This window comes from Anguilla rostrata, chromosome 11 (genome assembly GCF_018555375.3).
Source record: "Anguilla rostrata isolate EN2019 chromosome 11, ASM1855537v3, whole genome shotgun sequence".
Lineage (NCBI taxonomy): Eukaryota > Metazoa > Chordata > Actinopteri > Anguilliformes > Anguillidae > Anguilla > Anguilla rostrata.
Window position 1 is genome coordinate 27,682,329 of NC_057943.1, and position 20,564 is coordinate 27,702,892.

The 20,564-nt window shown below is 44.2% G+C and overlaps 1 protein-coding gene across 1 annotated transcript; it reads right to left on the reverse strand.

The window, feature by feature from the left end:
- Nucleotides 1-1,956: 1,956 nt before the first annotated feature.
- On the reverse strand, nucleotides 1,957-12,605 carry LOC135234493 (peripherin-like). The gene is made up of 9 exons (XM_064299165.1): nucleotides 11,899-12,605; nucleotides 8,030-8,090; nucleotides 7,117-7,212; nucleotides 6,506-6,667; nucleotides 6,093-6,218; nucleotides 5,646-5,866; nucleotides 4,918-4,967; nucleotides 4,262-4,335; nucleotides 1,957-2,811 (listed from the first exon to the last, which is right to left on the reverse strand). Exons 1-9 carry the CDS (start codon nucleotides 12,456-12,458, stop codon nucleotides 2,764-2,766), a joined length of 1,398 nt encoding a protein of 465 aa, XP_064155235.1. The 5' UTR covers nucleotides 12,459-12,605; the 3' UTR covers nucleotides 1,957-2,763.
- Between the last annotated feature and the right edge of the window lie 7,959 nt (nucleotides 12,606-20,564).

Below are 20,564 nucleotides of genomic sequence, written 5' to 3' on the forward strand. Positions count from 1 at the left end.
ACTTCTGTATTTAACTGATAAAATCCAGTGTTTGTCAGATCCTGCCAGCAGTGAAGAGTTCCTGCTGAGAATCTCTCCTCTTTTATGTCCCTGTGGGATAGCCATTTCAGCTGAGCCTGCTGTTTCATTTTGACTGTAATGCTGTTCCTTCAGTACACTGGCTCTGTACATTGTTCTCTTTCCTTGAGCCTCACAGAGGGGAGCTGCAGATAACAAAGCATAACATAAACATTAATATTTATGTTCTGTACTGCAGCGTGTCTCATCTTCGGCAACCGAAGTGGCCACCCCAGTGCGTGCTCGCAGGAACCTGTGGCTCCCACTGCTGTTTGTGTTTAAAAGACCCCAGGAGCTTAAATCTTTATTGGCAAGACAACTGGAACAGTATAGCCAGAGGTTTTACAGAATGCATGCAATATGGTCTCTCTTTCATTCTTGCTCTCTCACTTTCTTGCTGTCCTACTCTCTCGGTCTCTCTCAAATTCAAGATCAAAATACTTCAGTGTTGGCATGATTAGGGAACTTGTCGCTAAAGCACCCCCCCCCCCCCAAAAAAAAAACCCTTCCTCCCTCCCTCCCCCTCTCTCTCTGACACATACACAAACCCATTAAAGAGAGAGGGAAGGAGAAAGAAAGTTGATTGGATGCCACAGGCAGGAAGTGGTTAACGCAGTCCAGATGTGGGGAACAGGGACTCCCCTACGTGCTACAGCTGGGCAGAGGTGTGGAGAGAGCTGGGCCAGCTGCTTTAATTAAACTTCCATCACTAAGGTTTTCAACAAACAAACCCTCAACCAGAACCAGAAATGAAATATCACAGTATTCATGATTAAAACTGGGACCTCCATCTACCCCACATTTTAGTCACTTCTTCACTAGGTCAACATGTTTTTCTAAAAGCTAACTATATCTTATGTTCATTTACCCACTGTTGCTTGTAATTTGGTCCCTGTGTAATGCAGTGATGAAGTAATGCCCTTGGGAATAAAGGTGTTATTTGAAATCCACTACGCAGCGAAAAAGATGGACTTGGCCTCCCACTGGTGGTGATAGATGGGATATTTGTAAGGGAACACATCTGAGGATTGTAGTTCCTTTTCAGTGCATTTCTTTTAGTTTTATTCAATTCGCTTTGAGCATATAGTTTCTTGTGTCTGTGTTCCTGTCAAACAAACTTGAGAGGAGGGCCCAGAGGAGTGACTGGCTTCCTGAGGGCGGGATTTCAAGGTTTCACATTTTTTTGTATCACTTCCTAAGAGTCAACTTGTATTTCAAAAGTTTGGCAGTTGGCGGTTAAACCTAAGTAGATACATTAGACAGTATACAGTGACTAAACACAAAATCATAAATTGTCAGTGTCTTCATTTGGTGTAGGTCCAGTTCAATAATTAGGTGACATAAGCGCATTATGTCAGACCCTCTACATATATTTATATTGGAGAACATGCTTGCACTTGTCAAGGAAATGCAATACACCCCAAGCATAAAAGAAATGAATTCATAGCAAAAGATAATACACCCATGTCAAGTGTTTATTATTAGTATTTTGTTACTTTTTTAACCAATAATCTCCCACATAGGACATTAGTTTATAGGGTCTTTTTAAAATAAGCCGATTGTTCATATGCAAAAGAATCTCTTTAAGTTACTTGAAATATTAAAAAACTATGATGAATGAACTTTTTCTTAAATTTAATCTCCCCTTATTTAATGCGAATGCCAGATGCTTACACGAAACACAGGGCCAAAGCATGTCAAAATCAACTAGATTTGTGTAAACAACATAGAATTTCTTTTGCGTCAATATTTTGCTCAGCGCTTTTTGAAACACTTTTTGATAAGAAATGTTTGCTTATAATTTTCAAATGTAGATTCATGGTGAGCAACATTTTCAACACTGGGGGGCGCTGTATACCAAATATATGAATTGAAGAGAAAGGCTTGACATGCTGCCAGGATTGTTCCACATAACTTTATTATCATTTTTTTCTCATAAAGACAAACCATCAGCCATATTGTCCAGTCAGACAGTGGGGTAGGTAGTGCTACAGATAGGCCTTGGATGGGTGGGGGGGGATTGCATAATTACTCACTCACTGCATAATTACTGAAAAGGAGAGGGATCCCAGTGCATGATGGGAGAATAAAGCAGGCTGCTACGCTACAGACACCATTCATATCAAACCAGAAGCAACAGTGGATGGACGCGCATCACCTCTCCTTTCCTCAGGGCTCAGCATAATAAATATGAAACATGTAGGCTAACGTATTTGCATTAGTGCAGGTGTTTGCAATCCTGGTCCTGGACAGTTGCAGAGGTTTGCTGCTTTTAGTTTTCACCTGTAAGTCATCAGCTAATTCACACTCAAAAAGGTGGGGTGTTAATGAATTAACCTATTAACGGATGATCGACTGCTTTAATACTTTAATAAATGTTAAGAGCAAAGCAACAATCAGCAGACCCTGCGGCTCTCCAGGAGCAGATCTCTATGGTAGCAGACGGAAGCAGGTAAAAGAGGACTGCTGGAGATTCACACCTGGCCAGCTGACAGGTGGGAATATCATCCCAGTTTATTATCACGTGCCGTGCTTAAACTCCATCCAGGTTATGGGTTTGGCTCATAGATGAACGAGGCTGTACAGGTACAGAGGAATGGTGGGAGGTCAGGACAGGGAAGGGGGGGTGTTGATATTATGTTTGTTCTTTGTCTTTCTTTCTTTTTTTCTTCCTTTGGGACTGGAACAAATGGCAGGTTTCACTGTCTAAGCATCTTGGTCAAATTCTCTGTCCTTTTTGGACTCCTTCACCACCTGGGAAAGAAGCAGGCACAAAGAGGGGGCGGGGACAGAGGTAGAAGGGGTTGGGACAGAGAGAGAGGGGGGCAGGAACAAAGAGAGGGGGCAGGTATAAGAAAGAAGGGGCGGGGATAGAGAGAGGAGGCAGGCACAAAGAGAGGGGGTGGGGATAGAGAAAGAAGGGGCGGGGATAGAGAGAGGAGGCAGGCACAAAGAGAGGGGGTGGGGATAGAGAAAGAGGGGGCGGGGATAGAGAGAGGGGGGTGGGGATAGAGAAAGAGGGGGCGGGGATTAATACAGGCTCAACTTTAGAACAGTCACGGGTATGTGTATCTCTGTACTTCCATTATTCATTTTTTCATTTCTCTATTATGTCTGTCTATTTCTGTTTTGCCATGTGGCTCTTTTATATGAAAATACATTTGTATGTTCGATATGTGAAGCACTTTGGGTTACAATCCTTATATGAAAATGTGCTATACAAATAACGTTATTATTATTATTGCTTGCATGTATACTGCACTCAATGGTGTTTTTAGACACTTAAGACCATATTTAGTAACGATTTCCGGGGCTTTTATAAATGCTACTGACATAAAAAACGTTTGTCCATATTTACTAAGGTGCCACAGTGTAGGTTTGCGCTGGTAAAATGAGAGAAAAGTGGCATACCTAAAATTTGCACATTAGGGTTAATGCATATTCTAGTGTGTTCTGGTGACGGACAGCAGAAATATGGGAAGAGAGAATGGAAGTCTATGCATATGATCTGCTACAGTTGATTTATCATAGCTGCCGGCCTTCACGGCAAAGGTAGCTAATTGCGGCTGCTTTTTAACGTCTGGGAAAAGCAGGTGTTAACTTCGTTCTGGCACAAGATCGCCATTGTGTTAGCTGCCATTCTTAAGACATTGTCCGTGTGGTAGATTAAGAGAGAGCTGCTATACTGTAAATGTAACAGTTTTTGGATTTTGCTCATTCACTCAGAAAATATTTAGCCTAGCATTATGAAATCGAATACAATTAAAACCAAAGTACACACAGTCCAATGTTACATTCATACGACCTAGTCGATTTTTCATTATTTACAGTATTTACTGCTACTGAGTCGATAAACCAATCTTAGGAAAAGCTCTACGCTGATGCACGAGGTATGTGTATCTAAAACAAAACTCTGAAAATGTTGGTGTACCAGGCAGTAAATTAATTTTATAAAAATATTATTTCACTTACTCAGTTAATTCCCCTGATAATTACCTATAAAAGTCTGTAATGTGCACATTGCATGCATTTAACAATGAAAATAACTGAACTGCAGGGTTTATTTATGAATGCAGCTCTTGAAACATTGTAATCAATGCACTTCTGTTTTTAACTTACAGGGTAAAATTAGAGCTGCACCTGCTTCCATTTACAATGTCTTTACTTGAGACTAGACATTTCATAGCTAAACTCACTCACTCACCTCCCCATCACGGGTCTCTATGGTCTTTATAAGAACCGTCTTTTTAGAGTGCGTGGTTGGAGGGTGGTCAAAATCTGGGTGGGCAAGAAAAAGAGAGAGAGAGAAAGGGATGGTTACTGTACTAAAAAGACTAAAGATGATGTCTGACATGCATTGCTATGGGACTGAACATTAAATGGGGTCCATGGCATGTGGATGTGAACCCCCCCCCCCCCCCCCATGGCTGGGCTGACATTATATAAATGCAGTTGGTGAGATTGTGTGCGCATATGTGTGTGTTTGTGAGTGAGTTTGTGCGTGTGTCTGTGTGGGCCTGCATAAGTGACTGTATATGTGTGTGTGGTGTGAATGGCTGTGTGTATGTGTATGTTTCCATGTGTGTGTATGTCTGGGCTTGTGTCTGTGTGTGTATGTTTATACAGTATATGTGTGTGTGTGTGTGTGTGTGTATGCTTGTGCTTGCTTATGTGTGTGTGTGTGTGTGTGTATGTGCGTGTGTGTGTGCATGCCTGTGTGTGTATGTGTGCTTATCTGTGTATGTGTGTGTGTGTGTGGGTGTGTGCTTGTGTTTGTGTATGTGTATGCGTGTGTGTGCAGCTGTGTGTGTGTATACTGTATGTGTGTGTGTGTGTCTGTGAGCAGACTGACAGACTCACCAGAGCTGCGCATACTCATGGAGGACAGGTTGTGAATGGGGACAGTGATGCTGAGAGATAGAGAGACAGAGAAGAGGTGCAGTCAGGACAAAGCTCAAGGCCACACCCTCCAGTAAGACTTTATACCCACATCTGACATTATGAACGCCTGAATTGTCAATGTTCAGTTGCACTGACGTGTGGAAAATGGTGAGAGAGAGATATTAGGTGTATAGATCACTGGATGACTGTTTAATTAATGAATGACTGAACTTCTGTGACACATCCTTGGTACATTTGTTTCTACCTGCTAATGTCTATGTGAGCGATGGAAGTAGCAGCGAACATGCTAAAATGCACTGGGGTTCCCAAGCATTTTTACCTGATGGTCCCCTTTAATCTACATGTCTTGTACATGACAGTGTGTGTAAAAAGGAGCGCATATCATGAATCTATATAAGGCATGTTGCTGTTATTACAATATAAATAATTTAGGCACTACAATGGTGACAATATTTCCAAGGATATTTGTACCATGTCTTAAAATTTTTTCGTTTTGTCTGTGGACCCCCAGAGACTTGTTTACAGACGCCCTGGGAAATCTGGGGTTTGAGAACCGATGCTCTGACATAGGGTAGTGGTTACGACACGTTACTCTCACAATTTTCTACCCTGAGGACATTTCCTGGACAGCATTGCCCTCTCCAAATCAAACAAGGGACAATTTGCCCCCCTCGCCCCCTCCTCACCGGCTCTCTTCCCCCTCCAGCAGCTTCCTGTAGGTGGCGATCTCGATGTCCAGCGCCATCTTGACGTTGAGCAGGTCCTGGTACTCGCGCAGGTGGCGGGACATCTCGTCCTTAAGGTGGCGGATCTCCTGCTCCAGGCTGGACACCGTGTCCTGATACCCGGACGCCTCAACTGCGAACTGATCCTCCATGTCCTGCATCTGCCGCAGCAGCGCCTCGTTCTGCCGGGCCACCAGAGGGCACCAAGTGGCAAGAGGGGTTCGGTGTTCAGAAGGGAGACAAAGAAGACACAAGAAAACATTGGAAGGTGTAAACAAAAGGCAGAGGGATATGTATATATAAATGCTATTTTGTGGATTTTGCTGACTGTGGATTTTGGTGCTATCCACTCTCCATGCCATAGCCCCTCCCCCCCTGTCCCCACCCCCTCCTGTTCCAGGGCCCTACCGTGCTCTTCAGAGCCTCTGTTTCGCAGGTCAGAGACTGAATCTGCCTCCTGGACTCATTGACATCCTGTTTGGCCTGGCGCAGCGCCTCGGTGTTCCGGTTGGCAGAGTCGGTCAGGTCAGTGAACTGCAGAACATAAACACACACACACACACACACATGCCGACAGACACACACACGCACACAAACACAAACACACACACAGTAAGGATTCACCTGGAGGTGCAGTTTGCTGTACAGGTGTTCTCACCACTTTCCCCCTCGCTGTGAGATGAGGATGTATCCTGATTGTGAATGCTGCGCTAAGCGTGCTTTCCAGAGAGTGTGTGCAGGGGCCTGTGCGTTCCTGTGTGTGACTGGTGAAGACTGTGCAGCTCATTAGCATGCGCGTGGACACTGCGTCCCCTCCTCACCTTGGACTTGTACCACTCCTCCGCCTCCAGCATGTTCTTGGAGGCGATGTTCTCGTACTGGGCCCGGATGTCCCTCAGCGCGGCGGTCAGGTCCGGTTTGGCCGTCTCCATCTCCACCTGCAGCTGCTGGGTCTGCACGCTCACCTGCACCTCCTGGATCTCCTGCAGGAGGTATGGCGTAAAACACGGGGGAGTTAGGCCTGTGTGGTAGAGAGGCTAAGGGGAAGAGTGTGTTTGGTGGAGGGTGTGATGTGGGAGGGGAGTCAAGCCTTGTGGAGCAGGGTTGTGTGGTGAAATGGCTACGGCCTGGTTACATACAGGCTGCAGGGTTGATTCCAACATGGGGCGCAACAGGGTGCTTTTGAGAAGGCTACTAAGGAGCATTGCTCCAGTAAATCTAGCTTCTTTGCTTGCCTCTGCTAAGCTTATACACAAGGAACATTTATAAAGAACTGAACTATCTACATAGAGCAAGGTTTTGGAGAGTTCCACTGATCTTGTGCCTTTTTTGGAAAATAACATCATTGTGACAAGTTGTTTTTACCATGCCTATATGATCTGGTTATTTTGTTTTTTTTGGTGAAGGATGGGGGGGGGGGGTAGGCACACACCTCATCATGGATCTTCTTCAGGAACTCAATCTCATCCATCAACGACTCAATCTTCCTCTCCAGCTCCAGACGGGACAGTGTAGCATCATCCACATCCTGGAGAACATGACAGATCCCTCCTTTTCAAAAAGCTCTGGCTGTCAGCATGATGTTGTGAACGATACAGATGCTAGAGCAATGATCCCAGTCTCCAAGAAAATGATGAGCTGTTTATCTTACAGTCCAGAAAATAATTTACCTACAGACAGGATATTATCCTGGACTTCTGTTAAACTTATTACTTATAATTGAACAGCCTGTGGCAGAGACCCTTGGGGATGTTCATGTCCAGGCTTGACACAGTGATGGATATGATGGTGTCAGACTCCAGTCCTGGGGGGCTGCAGTGTCTACTGGGTTTTGGTGTGCTTTAACACATACATGACTGATGCAAGTCACTGATTGGACACCTTGTTTCCAAGGCTTAAAATGGCCAGTGACAAAAATATGTAAAGACTACGGCAGCCCACAACTTCAGTTTGATCTCCGACTCTTGACAGTAGGTATTTGATGGGTCTAGATAAGCTGAATGGCCTGTTTTTGTCATTATGAGCTTTCTTCTATTCTTATGTCCCTACAATTCTTTATAAGCACACACATCAGAGCGGGGCTTTCTGGAAAAAATGTCAGTCAGTCCTAGAAAATGAACCCATGAACAAACATTAATTTGGATGCAGCAAAATACAGTCACAAATTAGGTTAATCAAAACCCATGTCTTGATATCTCATTGAATCACCATGAATAAAGATTCTTTTCAAAATAAATGTCAGCTCCTGTTCTCCATAGCTTGGATCTAATTTACTGTAATTTAGGCCAAATTCCTTCTCGCAATTTGTCTGTTACGCGGGTTTATCTTGCAAAGACGCCGTTTACCTTGCGGAAAAGAACTAGGTTGTTCTCAGCGTCCATTCGTTTCTGAGCTTCATCGTCCAGTCTGGAAGAGAAGATGAGGGTTTAAGAAGAGTGAAATTCACAGTAAACACACTGCAATATGCATCAAACAGCATCCAAACGTGAGCGTGTGAACAGAGGAGGATACCCAGCTAAATGAAACCCTCGTCCATCCAGTGGAGGTGGGAGGGGGGATGGTCTATTGGCAAATGTCTTAATTCTGACAGGATGCAATCTGCCAGCTTTTACCAGGCTAGGAGTAGAGGTCAAATAGGGCAAGGTTCACTGCTGTTGTTCCAAACCAGACGTGATCAAAGCTGACTGTTTCCCTTTCTTCCGAGTCTCAGCCACATACCCCCCGGGGGTCCCCCGCCATACCACAAACCCTCCCCACCCCACCCCACCCCCGTATGCCCTTCTCTGCAGCACACACAATGCTTCCCTGGCTTCTGCCCCTCCCTCCAGAGCTTGTTGACTTGAGTCAGAACATGCGTGCTCTCTCCAAGCTCACACCAAACCCACATAAGACTTCTGCCTTTTCCAATGCCAAAATGTCTCAGCTAACATGACCTGTCAAGCTGCAGGTTTTGTTCTTGACAAAACATATTTAAAATGTATTGATTTAGAGCTCTTAAAAGACCTCCCCCCAAATCCCCCAAGAGCAAACAGCTGAGGAAGGTGGGGGATGTTTATTCAAAACCTGCTCCAATGACCACTGTCCATTTCTGGCAACAGACACAAACATGAGTAGAGCTCCAAATAGTCCCATATAAGTCAGGATACCCCGCATTTAGGCAAGAATGGTTGTCCCAAACCCTACATGCCAGCCAGATCCCTCCGTTCTGCTACCTCAGGACGCCTGGCACCTCCCCCTCTTCGCACCTGCACTTCCAGAACACGTCTCCTGTCTGTTCTGGCCCCACGATGGTGGAATGACCTCCCCGTGGAGGTCAGAACAGCTGAGACACTGACCCATTTCAAGCGACGACTGAAGACTCACCTCTTCAGGCTGCACCTCTCCCCATCCCTCCCTACCCCCCTGTAAATGACTGTAAGCTTAGGGTTGTAACTAGGCAGCTGTTTCGTAGGTGACTTAGGTGCATTAACTGTCTTAACTACTGCTTGTATTTTTTCCATAGACTGCGTTGTTGCCGTTCTCGTTGTGTTAGTGTTAATCAGTTTAACCTTCAGGGTCCAAGTTGAACTATGCGGTTGTTCCCTGCACTTGGACCGGTACTTCTCTCTAGGGTTTTCGTTATACTTGGTCCTGGTTATGGTTATACACTTTGTTGTACGTCGCTCTGGTTAAGAGTGTCTGCCAAATGCCTGTAATGTAATGTAATGTAATGTCCCTTACGGGAAGCCGTTTGCCCTGTATTTTCATAAATTTAGCTAGTTTTAGTTACCTGCCTCAATGAATTACCATGACACACACACCAAAAGAGCAAACAGCCATTGGGTGATCTGCTGCATAACCTACCAACTTCAAGTTGCTGTATGGTTTGTGTGTGCCAGAAATGTAATAGATTTGATAAACAACCATAATAATAAGAGGCAGCATAGCATAATGGTTAGGAACATGGACATGTAACTCTGAGGCTAAAGTTCTGAATCCCTTTAGAAAGATTCTTAACCTGAAGTGCTTCAGTATATATGCAGTTCTATAAACGGATTATATGTAAAAGGTGCGTCACTCTGTATGAGATCTTACTAAATGATGTGATGAATGTAAGTTTTTTTGCCTCTGTCACTGATAATGATGTCATCGTTGTGTTTGGATTTCCATCTTGGGCCCCTCCCTTTTTCTGTAGCTAGTGCAGTCATACGAGTTGCTGTTCCTTTCACAGTATGGATATGTGCATTACCACTGTTAGAATTGTCCATTGTTACAATCTAACTTTTCGACACCGTTCCCCATCTGCTTTGTCCTGACACCGCCTAGTGGAAATAGAAATATGGGGGTCGAGGAGGCTGGGTAAGGGTTAGGGTGAGACCGTGGCCTCTCCTCGGGTTTTTGCAGCCCCTAACAATGGCCGAACGGGCCAAAGAAGGGGACTCATCTTTAATTCATGACCCAGCCGTGGGGGCCCCATCTCTAATGGCATTCTTGGCGCGCCGGCCCCGGCAACCGGACCCGGTAACGCATTGATTTCCCCTGCTTCCATTCTCAGCATCGCTCCATCTCTGACACCACTCCCCCTCTCCCCCCCTCCCTCCCAGACCCCACCCTTCTCCTCTTCCATTCACCCCTCCTTCCGAACACCTCATTGCAGACACGCAGGACACCATCTGCTTCTCTGCAATACTATACTGTCACCCTGTCGTGTAGCTGAAATAATAAACTTCAATCTAATGCAAATGCAATTTTCAGTTGCTGTTTTATTTAGCATTGCCATCATTCCTGTGATGTAGGAACTTTTCTATATCACAACAAAACCTCCAACTGGATTAAGAAGATCCAGCCTTAAACAATATGTACTAATGATGATTGGGCTCATTCCCATTTCCATTTAGCTAATTCAGGGAATTTACTCTCGCGGTATTTTATGTTATCCATAATTTACAGAATTGACCCCAACCTAGAGCTAAAATTCAGTGTTCATTACAATCAGACCCATTTTTCATATTTTCATAACATATGTATGATTAAATTCTAAATATTCAATGTCACATACAGTAAACTATTGTTAAACTCTTACAGGATGTAAAGTAACTCCCAGTGGTTTTCAGTTTATTACAAGGGGTGGTGTTTCTGAGCTGTTCAGACTGAACCGCAGATATCTAACATACGCAACGCCTTTTTCCTTAGATAGTAAAGAGAGTGACACTTCATGTGCTACCTGTACATATATGAACTATTTTCTGCATGCCTGAAAACTGGGAAATTAAATGAATTTAGAAACTATTCTACATTTATTTGAAAAATGGATGTAGAATATTTTCTACATTTGAAAAATGCTGGCTGTTCCGTCCTGGACCACTGTTGCATGCAGAAGTGGATTCTCTGTGCAGGAGTGTATCTGGGGTGATTCAGCAGACCAGCGCCCATTGCGTCACCAGCATGAGAATTGACCGTGCTCAGCATTGTTAATTACTAGCGCTCCCCACAGCGAGAGCCAGACTCCTACCGGAGCACCCCTGTTTTGTCTAAGGCTGTGTGCAGGGGTTAGCTGGGGTTTGGAGTACAGGGAGGGTCTTAAAAAATACCAAACCTCACTCAGTACACATTCAGTCTCTCTGCTCAAACTGGCACTGCAGGCACTGACCTCAGAAAACTCACAACACGTGCCCAAAGCAGGGCTTCCTGCAAAATCGAAACCACTTTACGGACACGGACCCCGCCCTGCAGTCCACTTTGGGACCACGGAAAGGGCTGTAGTTAAAATATACATATTTGAAATATACCTGCATGACTGCATATTACATATAAAACAGGTTTGTATGGTTCACACCTCTGTGCCACCTGCATAGCAGCCTACTCCTCCAACATTTTGACTGTAGTTAAAAGATGCATTTCTTCGAGAGGCATTATTTCTGTTTGTAACAAGATATATTTGAGTTTATTTTTGTCCATGATGCCTGTCCCCTGTACCCCCCCCCCCCTCATTCAGCACTCAAAAACAGGGGTTCCAAATAAAAGGAAGCCATCTTGCAGAAGTGGGCACCACCCTGTCAGATCTGGACCAAATCTGGGACAACCTCATTGGTTGCACAGTTGCCTGTGTAGCCACCATCAAAACGGATTCTGGTCCACACCCTCCATGCCCCTCATGCCCACCCGTGCACCCCTGCCCCCACCCTGCCCCCACCCACTTCCCTGCACCCCGCCCCTCCCACGTCCCTGCACCAACCTCTGGTTGAGCAGGGCCAGGTCCTCGGCCAGGTTGTCCCTCTCCACCTGCATGTGGTCCCTCTCCTTCCCCACGGCCTCCAGCTGCTGCCGGAGTTCCCGGAGCTCGCGCAGGTAGACGTCGTTGGCGCGCCCGCTATCATGCTTCTGGCCCTTGTAGCGCTCCAGCTCGGCCTGCAGCCCGGCGTTCTGCTGCTCCAGGTAGCGCACCTTCTCGATGAAGCTGGCGAAGCGGTCGTTGAGCTCCTGCAGCTCCGCCTTCTCATTGCTGCGGGTGGCCAGGAACTCCTGGTTGGTGGCCTCGGCCAGGGAGAAGTCCACCTTGTCGTAGGAGATGCGCGGGGCGGGCGTGCTGGAGCGGACCCTGTAGCCCATCGAGCGGGAGGTCAGGGGCGACGCGGAGCTCAGGTATGAAGCGGAGCTGCGGTGGTGCCCCGCCGAGCGGGACAGGCGGGAGGAGGCGGGGGCGTAGGAGGAGATGGGGGTGTAGGAGCTCATGGGCGTGGTTGGTCCAAAGGCCCGGCGGTACGAGGTAGAGGTGCGGACGGTTGAGTAACTCATGGCTGCTTTCCTCTTTATTTCCCTTTTTAAAAGAAATTTCCTTCCCTTAAAAAATCTGTTTCTCTGTCTCCCTGGGACTCCGAGAGGTTCTGGGAGCTGGGTGAGGGCACTAGAGCAACAGGACAGAGGATGGAGCGGCGCTGGGCTTTAATAGGCTACTTGGAGGGGGGCGGGGTGTGTGGGATGTCCCATCTCTTCCTCTGCTTTCCCCGTCCATCAGCGCTCAGTGAGCTGTCCCAGACTCCTCCCCTTTCCCCACCCCCTGCCCTCCCCTTCTCCTGAGCTCTGGGAAGGCATCCAAGACCTCCTCCCTGATCAATGCACTGTCTCCCCACAGCCAACCCTCAATACTCCCTCACCCTCTCTTGTCCTCTTTCCTTCTCCCTTTTCTTATTCTCTCTCCCCCTCCTTCTTTTGTCCTTGATCTGCCCCACACAAACATGTACAACCTCTCCAGCTGCTGCTCTGTGCGGCCCACATAAATGCAGAAGTGGTCAGACCCATATGAAGTTTACCAGGCCGCCTATCCCGCCCACACAAGCTACATTGAACAACAGAATAATACTGATAGCAGTTTGTGCCTTTAATGAAAACATTTTTTAGTCTGCTGTCTGAAGTGAATTATTTATCTGTAAAAAAATAATTCCTGCAATTTAATGGTATACCAATAAACTCCACTATTAAGAGAGAGCATGAAGGTTTCCCCACTTATAGAAGGCAATATTGAAGTAAATCCAATGTTGAATTAAATCCAATCACTTCTAAATCTGACTCCTGTCTGACCAAACAGCTCTGCACAGCTAAGGAATGTGTGCTGAATTGATATTCTGAAAGGCTGGGTGAGGTTCTGAGAGGCGTGGATGTGATGGGGGGTGGGGGTGGGGGTGGGGGTGGGGGTGGGGCGGTTCTGTCAGTACTGTTATCTACCATACCGGAAAGATGTCTGTCTCGTGGTTTGGCACTGGACTGGCTCTTGAACCCAGTGAACTCCCTTCCTTTAGAGAGGCCCACCTGTTTGATGACAGGGCATCATTAAACATTTGGTGGAATCAGATCTGCATTGAGGGAAAATGCCCCATTAAAACACTGGGGGAAAAAAATATGAAAAAAGATGCCTATATTCACATTTAGTGATGAAGCATAACATAAGTACACCAACGGATGCTAATCAGAGACCTTTAGCCAGTATGGAAAAGGAATTTATTGCAAAATGTTGAAATATATTATCCATATCAGAAATGACACTTCATAATATATAGACAGATATAGAAATCACTGTTGTTTTCAGATATTGCTAAATAATTCTAATTGCTATGAAATATATTTATCATTATCATTATTCAGTTATTTCTCTATGTACATATTTGCAATACATTGTAGTATATTCCTTTTCCATAAGGGTGAACAATAACTTTTTCCCATTCTGCTCTATTCTGCACTCTATAACATTTTAAATGGAAAAATACTTAAAGTAATACCCCTAAGTAATAGGAGCTCGGGCCAAGACAGAGAGACCAGACCAAAGAAAAGGCATACTGTAGATATCAGATGTGAAAAATGGGTACCACCCTGCCAACAGACTTTTTACTCGATTATAAGGCACTGAAGCTAAGGTGTTAGCAATATAATACTCCTGTCCATCTTGCTGAGGTCATAATGCTTAACCCCACCCCCATTTCCAGATAAGCTAGCCACCACCCTCAGGCTCCTTAACAAAGATTTCCTGGTGTTGCAACAAGTTACTTTGGACACCAGGGGTCACCGGTTTCCAGGTTTTCATTTTTTACTCAGAACTTGATTGATTTGATCAGGTAAAGCACCTGATTATACAGCTAAACCCCTAACTCGTTTTACATTGCTTCTTGGGTCATAACCTACTGCTGATTTACAGGTGAATACTAAAACAAGCACAGACCATGTGGCTCTGCAGGGCCATAGCTGGGGGATTCTGCTTTAAAGACTGTTAATAGTAACTTATTCATGCAGCGCTTGGCTTGGTTTACCAGGTTACTGCTCCATTGATCCTTCCCAATGACGTGTCAGGCTAGCACAAGCTATCAGTTATTATCTTTGCTAGCCCTCTCCTTTAATATTGTTTGTGGCCTATAGGGTGTAAAATAGTCAGTGCACTGTGAACATATTTGTGATAAAAAGTCAGTGAAAAGTTGGTGAAATGCCACCTAGACGTTCAGGGTGAAAACCTGGCTACATTTGGTTGAAAAAGTGAAAGTTTTCCAGCCGACTAGAACCCAGTCAGACTATAGCTGGGTAAAACCAGAGCAATATTGGGATTAACCTAGTTAACCTTATATGTCAGAATGTCTCTCAACCTAGATAACCACCCATCTAGACATCTTGATTTGGGCTAGATTGGCTCACTGGGTGGCTCTCCTGTAGACTTTGTGTGTAGCCTGAAGGGTCTAAAGCAGTTACTGACTGTCCTATAGTACTATGTGTGGCCTGTAGGATGTACAATAGTCGCTGTCCCTCTTGTATTACAGCTTGGCCTATTATGGTATAAAATGGTCACTAGTTCTCCTGCAGTACTGTGTGTTGACTGTAGGGTGGGAAGTTGAATGGATTGGAGAAGTACAGGTGCTTGTGATAGTATGTGGGATGTTGCATTATCCTGAGCAGCATGACAGCTAATTTCAAAATTGGAAAGGAAGAAAGGGGGTAAATATGGAAAAAATAAATAAATACCACTCACCAATCCATACCTGTTAGGCTACCAGCATTATGCACTCTATCTGCATTACAAATTTGTACCAGTTAACCACTAGAGAATAGGAGGAAATGTGTTTATTTTTATGAGCAAATTACAGTGCACTGTCCCTAAGTCACTCCTCCTCGTTTGCCTCAGTTCTGATCACGCTGTGCTCTCCAGCACAAGCCTGTTGCCTCTGGTTGCCTTGGTAATTAATTTCCAGTGCATTAACCTCCAGAGCATAATCCAGTAAATCATATTAAATTCAGAACAGTCTTACCCATCCTCCCCCCTCATCTCTGCCTCCCCTTGCTACTGTCCTAATGTGATATAACTCTTTAGCAGGGGCTGGGCAGGAGCCATTTCCCGGAAAAGAGGCTCCCCAGATGGCCAGTGATCAGGTTTCTAATATCTGTCTGTTCTTTTCTTTTCTCCCTCTCCTTCACAGTTGCTCTTTCTCTTTTTCTTTCTCTTTCCTTTTTCTCTCTCTGTCTCTCCCCCCCCCCCCCCCTCCCCCGTAATCTTACTGCAGCTTCATTTTATGCCCAACTGCTTGTAATGAAAAGAGCATGAATCTGCAGCATGATTGATCATTTTCCAGTGGCTCATCCAGCAAACACTTCTGAATTTACTGCCAAAGTCAGACCGGGCTGATATTGCCTGGCTGGAATATGAACTGGAAAAGTACAGCACTGACAAAATTATACCATATGCATGTGAATTACAGACATAATTCACCACAAGTATGGTCACCATTCACAAGCATGATGAACGGCCCCCTGCCTTGTGAGATGGTATCACCTAAATGACTTGCGTGTTAACTTTGATCTATCCAGCCAACAGGAAGAGATGGAAGGGGTGGGCATTACCACAACAGACACAGGTGTACTTCAGGTTAGAGTTCTTTAATTAAATGACAGCATTTTTGGTTTTGGGGATTTTGCTGTGAGCACCAGTGGCATGGAAAAATATGTTTGGGTTAGTTGTGTTTTTTAAATTGTTTATATAAATTGAAAGGGTGTTCCCAGTTCTATGTTCTGAAAATGTCTTAAACGAGAGTCATTTTTGGATATATACGTATGTGCAAATGTGTGTGTGTGTGTGTGCGTGCACATGTCTTTGTATGTACAGTGGTGGTCAAAGTATATTTGATGCCCTAGGCAAAATTTCAAATGCCAACCCATTAAATATACATGGTTCCAGTAAGTGGACTAGCATGCATGAATGGTGGAAAATATTTTATTGTAAATATTAAAAAAGCAATGAATTGAATTATATTACTGATATTCAATATTTTTTCAGAGCAGAATTCAAAAGGCTAAGTTAAAGCGATACTTCACTTTGGTATAGCGTGAATAAATTTAATTAGTCCACCTCTTGTAATTGCATCAATGTTGGTATTAGCTCCTGTTCACTCCCATTCATTTTTGAGTGCTGAGCTTTAGTTAATTTGTTTTGAAAATGAATGGGAGTAAATGGGAGCTAATAGCAATGTAGATCCCCTTTTTATGCATCGTTCTCCCATTTTTGGGCAGCGAAAGTAATTGGACACATTCACATAATCTGAAATAAAATCATCCTATTTAGTACTTGGTTGCAAATCCTTCGCATTCGATGATTGCCTGAAGTTTGTGACCTAAAAATATAACCAGATGCTGGGTATCTTTCCTGGGTATCTTCAGTTTCTGTTTGCTTCTGGGGCATTGCTTTAAACATTGTCTTCAGCAAGTGAAACACATGTTTAGTTGAATTCAGAATGGGTAATTCACTTAGTCTGTCAAGATCATTCCACTTTTTTTGGCCCTGATAAACTCCTTGGTTGCTTTAGCAGTATGTTTGGGGTCATTGGTCTACTGCAAGGTGAAGCTCATGTTTCATAGATGGAGAGGGGGTGCTTTTTTGTCATAAGCTGTTCCTTTCTGTCTCCAAACTTTCCCCTTTCCATGACTTTGGTACAGGTTAATACTCATCTCATCTGTCCATAAGACTTTGTTCCAGAACTGTAGTTTAAGTACTTTTTAACAAACTCTAACCTGCCTGTTCTGTTCTTGAAGCTAACAGTGTTTTGCACCTTGCACTGAACCCTCTGGAGTTATGCTGGTGTTCTCTTCTCTTTAGGGTAGGCTTTGGAACATTTATTCGTACCTCCAGGAGAGTGTTCTTGATTTCTTCAACAAAAGGGGCTTTTCTTCAAAATTGAAAGTATTCTTCATCTGTCATCCGGTACAGTGGTCTTCTAAGGTCGACCAGGTCATTTGCTATTGCTGAGCTCACCAGTGCATTCTTGCCTCCTAAAAATGTAGCAAACCGTTGATTTTGACACACCCGGTGTTTGGCTATGGCTCTGATTGATTTGATCTCATTTTACAGTGTTGTGCCTGCTTTACTGACATTGACACTTATTTGGTCCTCATGCTGAGAGACAACAGCAACTGACTCCAACTGCAAATGACACACCTAGAATGAACTCAAGACCTGTTTTTTGTAGCTTTCTTGTGCATGAACTAATGATGCCAACATTGACACTATATGGATATAATACCCTCAAATGAATGCCAACAGTGTGCACTTTAAAAGCAATTATGTCACTGTCCCAATACTTTTGCATTTAACTGTGTGTGTGTGTGTGTGTGTGTGTGCGAGTGCGTGTGTGTGTGTGTGTGTGTGTGCCTATCTGCATGAATGTGTATAATTATATGTGCTATAAATAGACCCTATTGATAAAAGGGGTATCACTTCTGAGCATCTGTGTGACCACATTTTTCAGCCATGGTAAAAGAGTGTTGCACAGGGTGTGCCCTGCCTCCCCACTCAACCCCCCCCCCCCCTTATCTCCCAGTCCCATACCCTCTCCTTCACACTGACCCCTTTATGGTCTCTATGTCTGTTGCCAAGAGACTGACCGAGTTGTCAGGGCAACGGCCAAGTGAACTGGAGAGGGTGATCGCTTGGGAAAATGGAGAGCATAAGTATGCTGAAGAGACGAAAGAGGAGTCTCGATTGTCTTGAGACTTCAAAGAAGGGCTTTTCAGTGACACAGGTAGTGACAGCACATGTTGTTATTTGCCCTGTTAATTACACTTTGCCCGTTTTTTTACTATCATCATCATCAAATGGTCATATTTCCTACTAGGTTATTAATGCATAATTTGACAACTGCTTATATTTATTGAGTTTTAGTAGTATGGATGCAGTCATGGAAACTTGGGATCGGTGAATTACCGAAACCCTCAATGCAAAAACAATGTATGTGAGAACATTTGTATGTGGATGCAATAGTGTGTGTGCATCAAGTAAAATGATGTTATATTTGATTTATTTAATATTATGATTTTTCTTGATTAAGTGTTGTCCAGCTGCCTAGATGAGTAATATGGACATATCTGCACATAATGCCACTTTCCTAGCAGTTATATCCTAGTCTGTTGGAAAATATATGGATTTGGCAACTCAAGTGTCTTAAAATGGGCTGTGTTTCTTAGGAAGAGAGATCTGCCAGTAATACATTTTTGATGATAATTATGATGATTATTGTTTTCTGCAAAAGGCTCAGAGGAATGGCAAAAAAAAGAAAAAATGAAAATGTATACCCCTGTATAAGTGCTTGTAGACTGACCAAATGAGATTAAAGCAGCATCTCTGTCCAATGAAGGTGCACGTTACTGAAAGTGAGCTGAATGTTTAAGGACAAGGGTTCAAATGGCAAATGTTAACTGAACCCAGGCGTGAATCTCAATCGTCTGATGGATTCTTGAAGAGTATACACGAGCCAGAGTGGTGGAGCCCTGAATAAAAGATGCCATACAGAAGAGATAAGGAACATACAAACAGGCTCTCTCTCATGCAAACAGACGCAAATGGGCCTTTATGTGGGAAATTGGGTGCACTGTGCTGCATGCCAAACCTCACTCTCAAAGATTATAATATCCCTGTGGACAAAGCTTTATCACTATGTCCAATATTTCCTTTAAGATTTTGGAGTATTGGTGATAGATAAAAGAGTCATTTATTCACGATTGGTAAGAGCTGCACTCAGAAAAGTTCAGTTTAGAGGGTACTGTTTAATTCACATGCAATTGACACATGTACAAGCTCTTCAATAAAAAACTTCTGACATGAACTTATGCACAAACTTTAAGGGGGAGGGTTAGTTCAAGTGAAGCAATATCGTAGTTTGGAATGATTGCACATGTCTTAACTATATCAGCTTAAGCACACACATACAAACACATGCACATTTGCATTCGCATTCACACACACATACACACACACACACTCGAGGAGAGGAAAGTGTTTTTGAGAGAAGAATGGGGACTGAATTACTTATTTTTGTCCATGTCTCACCCCACCACTCAGAACTGTGGGCAGCAGTGGTCACATGACTTCCCCTATGAGGCCCATGCTGGGGTGTCATCCCCCCTCCATTCTGAAAACAATAATGGGCTGTATTATTGCATTTATATAGTGCCTTTCGCAATCACAAAAGGGCCATGCAGTGAATTTGAGGGGAGAGTTCACCCCAACCAGCACCAATGTGCCAACCTGGGTAATAGATGGCAGCCATATCCCAAAATGTCGAGAGACATCAGATCATCATTGATACAGTTTCATGTCCCAAGTGACCTACAAGAAGACCTATGTTCAAGGTTCAGACTCATTACCATTACCTAGAGCGTTCAACTGCTACATTTTTAAAATGCTTCTTCCTTGAACACCATTAATGTAGCCACCAGGGTATAAATGCACTGTATCTTTAAAAATAAATTGAATGCAACATCTCAGAGGGCTTGTGGAGCATTCTGTTATTCAATGCTCCTGTTTGGCTGGCGGCATCGAGGAGCCAACAGGTCTCACTTTGTGAGATTCTATTCAGGAGAGGATTAAATCCTGCATTATAAATGTGTCGAAAGTAGAATGCAGGATGTCGAAAATGCACAGAATCGGAAAAGGGCATTATGAATTCTATCCCAGTAAGAGCCAGCCCCGCCCATGACAACACCCCCCAACCCTCCACCAACCCACCCCTCCTCCCCCCCACTGAGTGCCTCTCACAGCGCACATTGTCTGGGTTTTATTCGCAACGATGTAAACTGAGATCAATAGCAATGGCTCTGAAAAAATGATGTCATCGTTGACCAATCAAAATGTCCTCTCAAGAGGGAGGCACTCTGTTCCTTCGTAAAAAAGTGGAGAGGCATTCAAGAGGTGGGAAGATGAGAGAAATTAAATATGGTTTAATTTTATTTTTTCTTTATGGCCCTCAATAGTGGTCGGCTCTGTTTCATATGCTGATATGGTGTGAGACAAGCACGAACAGACGCTAAAGCATCAGGCTGTTATGTGATATTCCTGCCACTTATACGAGCAGTATTGGAACAAACACAGCTGTGCTTGCTATA

Bases quoted from the DNA above. Each gene is read 5' to 3' on its own strand.
- LOC135234493 (XM_064299165.1), bottom strand. From the start codon at position 12,458: ATGAGTTACTCAACCGTCCGCACCTCTACCTCGTACCGCCGGGCCTTT. The intron at 6,668-7,116 runs GTGTGTGCCTAC...TACCTCCTGCAG, and splicing joins TGAAGAAGATCCATGATGAG to GAGATCCAGGAGGTGCAGGT. The intron at 6,219-6,505 runs GTGAGGAGGGGA...TATGTTCTGCAG, and splicing joins AGGAGTGGTACAAGTCCAAG to TTCACTGACCTGACCGACTC.